This window comes from Puntigrus tetrazona, chromosome 19, assembly GCF_018831695.1.
Source record: "Puntigrus tetrazona isolate hp1 chromosome 19, ASM1883169v1, whole genome shotgun sequence".
Lineage (NCBI taxonomy): Eukaryota > Metazoa > Chordata > Actinopteri > Cypriniformes > Cyprinidae > Puntigrus > Puntigrus tetrazona.
In genome coordinates, this window is record NC_056717.1 from 13,405,766 (window position 1) to 13,416,240 (window position 10,475).

The window sequence follows — 10,475 nt, forward strand, 5'->3', positions numbered from 1 at the left end:
TGTGTTGAGAATGTGAAAATATTGGACAATTACAACACAGTTATCTGCAACAGATCAACCCAAGGGACTTACACATCTAAATACAAATGTTTGGCTTTTTGTCTAGTATTATATTTTAGGTCTACATGGATGCATGGGGGGGGGAAAGAAAGAGAGCTACTCTCTTCACTAAAACTATCTGTGCATTCTCTGTTTCGAGTCAGTTGCTCAATATTTGTGTTGCCACTGTCTGGTTGCAGAATTGTACTTCTGTTTCTTGCTTATCACTTATGTTTCATTATATATGCAACAAAATTGCAGCACCTGATAACAGGCATCGGGTTGTCATATTGTTCATTGTCCATTTGCATTTACAGAAATACAAAAAAGCTTCAATATAAAATAAAAAAACTTAATGTTGGCTGCTTGTCGTTCTAACATCTAATCGAGCCAACGTCGTCATAAACACTGCCAATATCATATGCATTTACATTTGAACATCTCTTGAATACATATCTCCCAATATGTCTCCCTTTGTTTGTGGCCTAAAAAGTTAGAGGTCACAAAAAAGATTTACAAAATTTCAAAATACAGTAGTGAACCCTTTAAAAAATCTCTTGCTTTAAGACACAAGCTTGCTCATGCTCATCTAGTCCTTTAGCTGTCAGCAAAAAGCCTGCTGTAATTGTTTAAATCACATAAGAAAACTGGCAAAAGCAGCAAGGGACATGTTTGATGGGAAAGCGACGCACAAGACACTCCTGACTAGCTGGTCGATTTTAACGATTAGTTTGTGTTTCTGTTGTATAGACCTTACCGCAAATGGACCTTTTGTTTGTAAGGTGGATGTCGTGAAGCACTAGCAGTGCTGGTTGTTTTAGTCAGACAATAGCTCGGATAAATTATCCTAATTTCAGGAGGGGTTTTTTTCCTGCTTGAAATTTGTGTACTTATAAAACCTCATCCAAATGTATTTAGTGATTCCCGATCACTGTATAGTGGGAAGTTACCACTGGCTGCACACTTCAGATTCCAGAAGGAGTAGGATACGTCACGAGGCTATTACTCATCTAATGCGTTATGAATGGTGGCTATTTGGGCATCCTACTCGTTTGACGCGCTGTTTTTGCATACTACATAGTAGTGAAATATGTTCGCGCGCGTGGGCGGTGTGTATGTGTGTTCGCGCGCGTCTGTTTGAGTTTGAATGGCAGAGCGCGCACGTGTATGGGGACCTTCCGCTAATTTCTGTACCCTAACCCACACACAAACCATTCTGCATTTTTTTAGGGTTTTCATTAATACACTATTAAGCTATTTTTTTTTATTGAGGGAAATACTGAGATGTGCAGGCAAACACTGACTCATACATACTGGTATTTGTTGATAGACTGTCCAACCGAGCTTCCCAGTGCCCTCAAGCCAGAGAGTCACGGTGGCGCCGACTCTTCATTTCTGGTAGTCTGCGCTCCCACGGGTCACTCCAAACTCAAGAGAAGGGAAGCATGGCCGCTTGTAACTTTAACGGATTGAGAAGCATTTACCATCGTATATTTATTATAGGTCTATCGGTGCTACTGCTAGTCCAACTACTGGTAAGTTTAACGGTGCCGCGCGCATCTAGCGACGCGAGCGGGGACGAGCCTGCTTTTCTCGTTATAAGCATAGAGAGGAGAGGCGGCTCAGCGTCGTCTGAGGTTAGAAAAAATGAGCGGGGTTTGGAAAGCGATGTGTTGGGTCTCTTGACTGACGAGGCTGAGTCGAGACTGACAGGATACCAGGACGAAAACGAGCTCGAGGGACGCCAGGTAATCTCACATTCACCAGTGCTGCAGGTGTCTTTCGGTTTCAGGCGGAGGGTCCTCCGGACGCGCATCTTAAAGGGTTACCAAATTGATTGGATTTTAATAAGAACGAATCAGACTGTTTCAGCTTTTTTTTTATCTGGAGGGTCTGGAAAACATATGTTTGACTTGGCAAAATACACGGGGATCCCTTCTGGACACTTTAGGATTGGAAAAATTCAGAAAAATAAAGTCTCTCACTCTCCCTTTCTCTGTTTGTCTCGCTGTCCGCCCCCACCTCCCCCACAACAGTGAGTTCCTCAGTGAGTCATATCCCCTCTTCCTCTAGTCTGGTGTCTCCATGGTTACTAAACGGGTTGTTGTATGTTTTGGGAGAGGCTCCATTTCCAACAGCCCAGGTTTAAAAAGTTCTCTGTTTCTTTTGTTCTCACTCGTATAACCTCTGGTTTCGAAAGGGCACATTCTGTGACCCTAAACAAGCTGCAACTTCTCTTGCCTGAAGCGCTGCGCACGCTCGCATAGCTTTTTCAGTGGCTATCGAATGTCTGACGCTCCTCCACTGCTCCCTTGTTTTTATAGTTCTTTTCATGTGCATCTGAAATTTGGCCAAGATTAGAAAGAGCTTTGTGTTTGTTTGTTTGTTTGTTTACAGGCCACAGCTAGAGAGCTGATACTTCAGCCGTGGGCATCAGAACAACCCTCTTTTTTTTCAGAGTTGCAGCGTCTCACCCAGTTCATCACCACAACGGAGGTACACAAACATACCGTAATGTACTCCTTTCCCTGCTCGATTGTGCTCATAGCTTTCCTACATAACACAGTGCGACTTCAGCATATCATTCAGATATCTGGACCTTTAAATGAAGATTTTATTTCCTATCACTCTCTGCAGGTGAACTGCTCTGTAATGAAGGGTTCAGATGGGAATCAATCAACACTCGCTCCTGGTCACTTAGATGCTTTGTGCATCAACCACTGGAAGGGCAAAGGGGGTTGTGTGGCCTACTCATTCAGGTATGAATAGGTGTGTGTGTGTGTGTATATATATATATATATATATATATATATATATATATATATATATATATATATATATATATATATATATATATATATATTACATTACAGCAAAAAGGCATTCTATTCCCCTTAAAAAAGAAGTGGTGATACACCTTTTCTTCCATATTGTGATGTAGTAAAATGGATAAAGGGAAAAAAAAGGTTGATGATTGAATGGAGGCAGTGTAAATTTGGACCACTTTTATATGCTGTTTTAGTTTTAGTCAGTTTAGTTTAATTTTGATTTTATGAGACGTACAGAAAGTGTATGCAAAGTTATGATGTTCAAACGTGTGCATCTATCCTCCTTTCCAAGCAGGAGATTGACTGGACCTCTTTCCAATGTCCCCTTCCTAATATTTTTCTCATATTTTTGTTCGTTGACAAAAATGCCAATTTTCGCCATTGTTTTGGTTATTCAAAACAAATTTGTTAAAAAATGTTTTCGAATATTAATAATCAGTGGATTCAACACTGAATGGTGGCAGATCTGAATACAATCTTGTGGTTTGCAGAGTGCAAGAGTCAGGTTAAAATCCCATTTATTTTTATTTTTAAATAAGGGAAATGATTTGTATGATAGCTTATTAATAAGCTACAGAGCTGTTAATAGATGCTTTTAGCCCCCATTATTTCATTTATCCTTTTAAATTACTTGTTTAAAGTACTTGTTTAAAATACTTGACGAATAGTGAAATTCATGGTGAAAAACAATAAAAGCATTTTATTTTGCAATAAAAGTAAAATACTGTATTTCTATATACAAAATCTTTAAGCTATTAGTTATTTGTCTAACACATTTATTTTATTGGATTCATGGCTTTTACCTCCTAAAAAATAAACAACGAAAAATTAATGGGAAAATATGTGGAGCGATGGAATTTAAATGATTAAATGATGAGTAAATGATTTTAGAAATCTGACATATGTCACTAAAAGAGGTTTATAATTTTAGCTAATTAATTAGAATTTAACTAAAAATTAAAAAAAAGTTCCAAATCAAATGTGCATTTAAGTTTATTAACATACATTTATAAAAATAGATGATCTAATCTGAGAGAGGTAATATTTTTGTTAGTGCTACGAACACTAATTCTTAAGGTATGTTTTAAATTGGAACTTGATCTAAAAGTTTCTACTGTCTTAATTTGAGGTAACAGCCAGCACATTTAAGAACTGACGTGTTTATTTCAAAGAATGTCGGTCATTTAGGGATCTTGTTTCTTTGTTACGCTGGAAGGGTGGGATTTTTTTTTTCAATATAATCTCTAGAAAAAAAAAACACAAAAGCTGAAGGTTGTCCCAGATTCTGTAGCTTTTTTTTCTCGACATGTCACGACTGATGCAGAGAAACAGTAATTGGTTGAACTGTTCATTGGGATCAGGCTGTTCCAAATGAGCGAAGTATCTTTTGTCTGTATCTTTATAGTTTGGACAGGAAGGATGCCGTGTTTTTAGACACGATGTTGTATGCGGGGTGTGAGGTTCATCGGTTTGACCCCAGCGGGCGAGGGAGTCGAGAGCCAGCATCTATTAAGTATCACCGGGCTTGGTTAGACTGGAGAAATCCACGCCGTCATGCAGGCCTTGTGGGTAATGTACAGCACAGGCTGCTCGACATTATGGACTCCCTGGGTCACACCATGGTACTTACACCCAAACACACTCATTCTATGACTCTTTTTTACATGCACTGCAAGTCACGTATAATTTCACACTTATCGTCCGGTGCTGAATCAGTAGTGAATCACCACCTTTATGTACTTAAGTCTTTGTTCATGCTGGGGCGTCATCGCAATTGTGACTCATAAGATGAGGTGCACTTCAGGGTATATGTGTATTACATTTACTCAATGGTCATTTAAAAAAAATCATACTAATGCAATATTTATTTCTTGCTTTTTTGGTTGCTCCCATAATGTCACATTCATTTAGTGTCTGTTCATGTAGGTGGATGTTCTGCGTATGGATTTGGAGAGCGCTGAATGGCGCATATTAGAAAGCTGGATTAAGGATGGAAGTCTCAGAAGGATCAATCAGCTCATTCTGACCATTCATCTGCAGTGGGCGGGGTTTGAGGTGGGTGGTGCCGAAGAAGAAGTGGTGCGTTTCTGGTACAGTGTATTGAGAGCCCTCCACATCTCAGGACTGCAACTCGTGCATTCGGCACACGGCCCAGGACACATAGTGCTGAGACACAAACTGGCCGACTCGCACAGCTCGTACACGCTCAGCTGGATAAGGACAGGCGAGCAGCGCAGATAACCAGCTGCAGAATCGCAGCAAAAGACACCTAGATGCTGTCTTAAACTTGGAGAAGTACTTTAAACTAAAACGGCATCATTTGATGAGGTTGACATGTTGAAGGCTTACAATTACACTTCACACTTTTATGAGATAAAGTTGCATATTTGTGTTATTTTGTTTCTTTGCACAGACTCATACGTGCCGTCTAGTGGTCGTGAACGCTACTGCAATGATTCCTCTCTGCATTGTGCGCACAAATAAATCTTTGCTGTGATGATCCTTTAACAGACACGTTAAATTAACCTCATTTTTATACAACAGGGCTACGTGCAATATTTTACAAGTGCACTGTTTTATATGAAATAAACTACACAATGAAATGTTTATTAGAATTGTGTCCTTTTTGGTTTTTCGGTGGGTAATGAAACCCTGGGCTCCATTTGATTCATCCAAAAATGCTGCCATTCACTGATCTCTTATTGTGGTTTTTGTCTTCCGAATTTCGACATGTTTCGGATTTGTTCGGACTGGCCCGATACTCAGGAATGTTGATTAGCCCTCCCCTCCGTGTAGAAACTGCGAACAGATGTTTTCAAGCCGCCAGGGTGGAGTTAGACTTTTCAAGATTCCAGTTTCCACGTCCGCCCATTTCCTGTGATTGACGGACGCCGCGGCCAATAGTGTCTCTGGATTAACACGCGCCGTCCAATCAAAAGTTACCGAATGCGGGACTGAGCTGTCGCTGCCATACAGCTCTTGTTACAGTACTTGTAGACATTTTGTCGGCTTAGAAAATTATGGACGGAATTAAACTCAGGGAATGGTACTGCTGAGGTAGCCGAAAAGCCAGAAAACGTCGGCGTCTAAGGCCAAATCCAAATATATATTCAGGTAAGACTGAGAAGCACTTTATATGCGCTTAAATTATTAAAGAGCCGCGGTTGGGTTGACAGTATGTAGTCAGCTAACGCTAACACTTCCTGCTCTTCACAGACGCCTCACAGAGTTTAGGCCTCACATACTAGTTTTTGAAGTATTATAAAAAGTCGTGGCAAATAAACGTATGCCAGTTTGATAGCTGTAATTTTTAAACCGGAAATCCGTTTACTGGGAACAACTTTGATTTGATCTTATCTTGTCAAAAAACAAAGTTATGTTGGTATGTTGTGAACGAGAGCCTCCACTCCCTTCCAATATAGGAAGTCTGATGCTTTGAACATTTTTTCCCTTTATGCACGGGGATTTTTTTCTGAATTTAAACGGAATTGTATTACGAGTAAAACTGCTTTCAGACGTGTAAAACTATTCCTGTCTGAACGTTTAACGTGTATAAAGGGTTGCATAGTCATAACGCGGTGAAAGGGTATGAATAGTTGCATGTAAATGGCTTAGTTGTGACCTTTTAATAAGCACAGATAAAACGCTTTTTAAAATAACATTTATGTAGAATATAAATACCCCGAAGACAAGTGTTAAAGAGTAGCTGCTTGCAGAATTTAGGATATAAGTAGCGTCGTGTCAAAAGAACCACAGCAGCAGTTTTGGTTCTGCTTTGAACACACATAAGACTGAGTGTGGTTGTGCTGAATATTGAATATGTGTAATGTGAATGGGGGGGAAAGAGCACCAGACCCCGTATTTATAGATTCTGCCTCCCCGGCTAATGACAGGATTTTATAATACATTGGATTTTTAATTTTTTTTTTGCTCTCGAAGAGGAAGGTGACAGATAAGGTCCCATCATGCCTTTGGTGACGCGAAACATCGAACCAAGGCACCTCTGTCGCCAGTCACTGCCAAATACAATCAAGAGTGAACTGGAGTGTGTGACCAACATCACACTTGCCAACATCATTCGTCAGCTCGGATCACTTAGTAAGTGCTTGTGTAATGGGGTGTATATTGGAGTAAATCGGTTGTGTGTCGCTGCTTTTAAGCTGTCATTTAATCCTAGGTAAGTATGCAGAGGATGTGTTCGGTGAACTGTTTGTCCAGGCCAGCTCATTTGCAGAACGGGTCAACACGCTGGGCGAGAGGGTGGACAAGCTGCAGGTCAAAGTCACCCAGCTGGACCCTAAAGAAGAGGAAGGTAAGAGACATTGGGTTTATACTGAGATTTTTCCTTTTAATGACGTGGCATGTTATTCATATTTTCCTTTGGTTTTATTACAATTGTATTTGTATCACAGTGTTTTTGTACAGAAAACAGATTTGTTAATGCTGAGTTTTGAACAATATTATTGCATGTTGCATTGTTTTGTATTTGACTTTTTAAAATTATTATTATTATTATTATTATTATTATTATCATTTAATTTTCTTCTCGTTTGAATCTGCTCTGTTTTTAATTAAATTTACAAAAATAAATAAATATATAATATATATATATATATATCATATAAAAAAAAAACAAAATATATATATATATATATATATATATATATATATATATATATATATATATATATATATATATGCGTGTGTGTTTTTATATATATATACATATTTATTTATTTTTGTATCAACAATCTTTTTTTTTTTTTTTTTTTTTTTTTTCAGACCAGATTTCAAATGCTTTCTCTTACAAGTCACTATAATGTTATGCACAAAGCATAGTAGTGCGTCTATAGCTGTATCTGAATTTACTGTATTAATATACTGTATAAATAGTACATCAATGTTTCTGATGCACTTGATGAGTTCAATAACATGTCAAGAGCAGAGACATAATTAGTGGTTTTCCCCATCTACTCCCCTTTATCTCTTGGCATCATAGCCACAGATCTGATCTAACCACTTGCGAGATGACCGTAGCCATAAATATCTGTGTGCAGTGTGAACAAAGCTTTAATTTGAGATTGTCGAGCAATGATGCAAAATATGAACTAATGCCAGATGTCATTATCTGTCTTTGTTCCTTTCGTTTTACTTCCTCCTATTTGTGCTTTCTCGTTCCAGTTTCTCTTCAGGCCATTACCAGTCGCAAAGCCTTCCACTCCAATTTCATCCAGGATCAGCAGCTCTTCATTAGGATGTCACTACCGCAGCCTATCCAAGAGACCTACCTGATCTGCAGCCAGCCACCCCCCCTCAACAATCTGAGCTGTTACAGGTAAACGTACCATCACCTCTCACCTCCATGAACTGGCCGCATATAGGCATGTAAAACTCTGTATTCAGAATATGGTTATTTTGTTTCAGCATTAGGAGGTTAATGTGTTTTCTGTTTTTTCAGGGAGGATGGAAAAGAGGCCCTGAAGTTCTACACTGATCCGTCTTATTTCTTTGACCTCTGGAAAGAGAAAATGCTTCAAGATACCAAAGACATTATGAAAGAGAAACGCAAACATAAGGTGGGACGTGAGAGTACGAAGCATATGTACACGTGTACCATCCAGAATGCATGGGCTTCTCTAACTGTGTTTATTTCTGTGTTTATTGAGAGCAGAAGAAGAAAGATGACAATCCTAACCGAAGGAACTTAAACCCGCGAAAGATCAAAACCCGTAAAGATGAATGGGAACGACGGAAAATGGGGGAGGAGTTTGTGGTCCCCAGAAATGATGGCATTGGGTAATGAAAGCTAGGGCCAGGCTGACTATATTTTGAACTTCATTTTGTTGAACCAGTATTGATTTCTTTAGTCTGTTCTTTTCAGTTGATATTTGGAAGTAAACACTATTCGAAGCACATCTTCCATCCAATAACTACAATAAGTTTGTGACTTGATTTGTAGCAAAGCACAATCTTTCTTTCAAATTCTGACAATTTTATACCAAATTCAAGTTATCAGCGTCATTTTGATGGTCTTTCATGTGGCGTGAAATTCTGGCTGCTTCAGTTTAAGTGGCAGTGGAGCGATCCTCTCTTCCTCTTTGCATGTTATGTTGAAAGAAACGGCGCAGCTTACTGAAACATATCATGTTCGTGCAAACACTTAATCAGTTTTTCAACCATGGAAAGAACAGCTTGTCACATGCAGCATTTACCCCAGAGAAAGTCATTCAGTGTCCATAGCTTGTTAGTTAGCTAGAATTTTTTTATTTTATTTTGCTAAATGCAAGCAATATACCTAATAATAAATAATAATTATTATTATTATTATTATTGTTGTTGTTGTTTATTTTCACTTAAGATGTGTTGTCTTCAAATAAATAATTTATACCACCGTTGATATTTTTATATTTCAACAATTTGATTTGTATATTATGGACTCTACACTGTATTAGATGGTACTAATCCATTCTCAGTTTAGTTTACAGCTTTAGTGTTGAGATGTTTTGTTCCTGAAGTACCATGTGCTCTGCCTGATAAACAGTAGGTCCAGATCAAGCCCGAATCGACTCAAAAGCTTTTGAATATAATTGGATTGTAAAATCTGTCGATGCCCAGTGCTAATAAAAATAACATGGCGCCGCGGTATGACTGTTGAATGATGTTTTTGATACCTATGTTTAATATTTCTCTTTGTGTCTCTAACAGCAACTCTTCTGAAGGGTTGAATGGCAGCATTGGCTCAGGTGATGATGGATTTAATCACTCTGATAGCTACTTGGACCAAAGCACTAACTCCTACAGCTATGATCCCAGCTCTCCTCTCCCACCTCCAATGCAAGAGGACTTCCCACCACCACCACCTCCAGACATGCCGTGAGTGTCTTAAAATAGCATTCGTCTCTTGTTGAGCATTAAGTGTAGACTCTTTTCTGAGCTGACAAGCGTTTATTCTCTTGCAGGTATAATGATGTATCTGGTGGTCCTCCTCCGAAGCGTAGCAGTCTTTTAAGCCCCAGTCATCCTCCTCCAGCTCCACCAGCGATGCCTTCTTCTCCAGGCCGTCCGACTGTTGCTCCTCCTCTAGCACCGCCACCACCTCCACCTCCCGGTGGCATGATCCCACCTCCTCCCCCTCCAGGTTTCGATTCGCCCCCCTCTCCTCCTCCGTTCTCCGGCAATGCTGTTTCCATGCCACCTCCACCACCCATGGAGACCGGTTGTCCAGTTCCTCCACCACCGCCCATGGCGGGGGCCCACCCCCTCCTCCCCTCCCCTCCTCCTCCAGGTCCTCCACCTCCAGGTCCTCCTCCACCCTCTGCTCCAGCTCCACCTCCCTCAGGAGGAGTTTCTGCTCCCGCTGCACCCAAAGCCCAGCCTGCTCCAGCCGCAAGCGATGGTCGCAGCGACCTTCTTGCAGCTATCCGTCAAGGTAACATAACTACGCACTTGCACAAGGTTCTTAAAGGCTCAGTCAGATTCAACAATTGTAACATATAACATTTACCACTGCTAAGTTAATTTTTTTGGGGGCAAAATAGTCATTCCAGTAGGAATCTGCACAAAAACCTGCCACTGCTCGAGTGGAACTGTGCATGTAAATATGCTAAC

At 39.9% G+C, this 10,475-nt stretch overlaps 2 protein-coding genes across 2 annotated transcripts in view; both read left to right on the forward strand.

The window, feature by feature from the left end:
* Positions 1 to 1,166: 1,166 nt before the first annotated feature.
* On the forward strand, positions 1,167 to 5,455 carry LOC122324138 (methyltransferase-like protein 24). Its single transcript, XM_043218362.1, has 5 exons — positions 1,167 to 1,787; positions 2,437 to 2,535; positions 2,677 to 2,798; positions 4,273 to 4,489; positions 4,794 to 5,455. The coding sequence occupies exons 1-5, from the start codon at positions 1,485 to 1,487 to the stop codon at positions 5,106 to 5,108; spliced, it is 1,056 nt and encodes a 351-aa protein (XP_043074297.1). The 5' UTR covers positions 1,167 to 1,484; the 3' UTR covers positions 5,109 to 5,455.
* Positions 5,456 to 5,823: 368 nt separating this feature from the next.
* Positions 5,824 to 10,475, forward strand: part of wasf2 (WASP family member 2) — a 6,370-nt gene continuing 1,718 nt past the window's right edge. Inside the window, exons 1-8 of the mRNA XM_043218158.1 lie at positions 5,824 to 5,981; positions 6,807 to 6,965; positions 7,045 to 7,179; positions 8,049 to 8,202; positions 8,326 to 8,443; positions 8,539 to 8,663; positions 9,573 to 9,740; positions 9,827 to 10,296. Of these exons, the coding sequence (XP_043074093.1) occupies positions 6,833 to 6,965; positions 7,045 to 7,179; positions 8,049 to 8,202; positions 8,326 to 8,443; positions 8,539 to 8,663; positions 9,573 to 9,740; positions 9,827 to 10,296 (1,303 nt within the window). The 5' untranslated portion in view covers positions 5,824 to 5,981; positions 6,807 to 6,832. The remainder of the gene's footprint in view (positions 5,982 to 6,806; positions 6,966 to 7,044; positions 7,180 to 8,048; positions 8,203 to 8,325; positions 8,444 to 8,538; positions 8,664 to 9,572; positions 9,741 to 9,826; positions 10,297 to 10,475) is intronic.

Bases quoted from the DNA above. Each gene is read 5' to 3' on its own strand.
- LOC122324138 (XM_043218362.1), top strand. From the start codon at position 1,485: ATGGCCGCTTGTAACTTTAACGGATTGAGAAGCATTTACCATCGTATA. The intron at 1,788-2,436 runs GTAATCTCACAT...GTTTGTTTACAG, and splicing joins ACGAGCTCGAGGGACGCCAG to GCCACAGCTAGAGAGCTGAT. The intron at 2,536-2,676 runs GTACACAAACAT...CACTCTCTGCAG, and splicing joins AGTTCATCACCACAACGGAG to GTGAACTGCTCTGTAATGAA.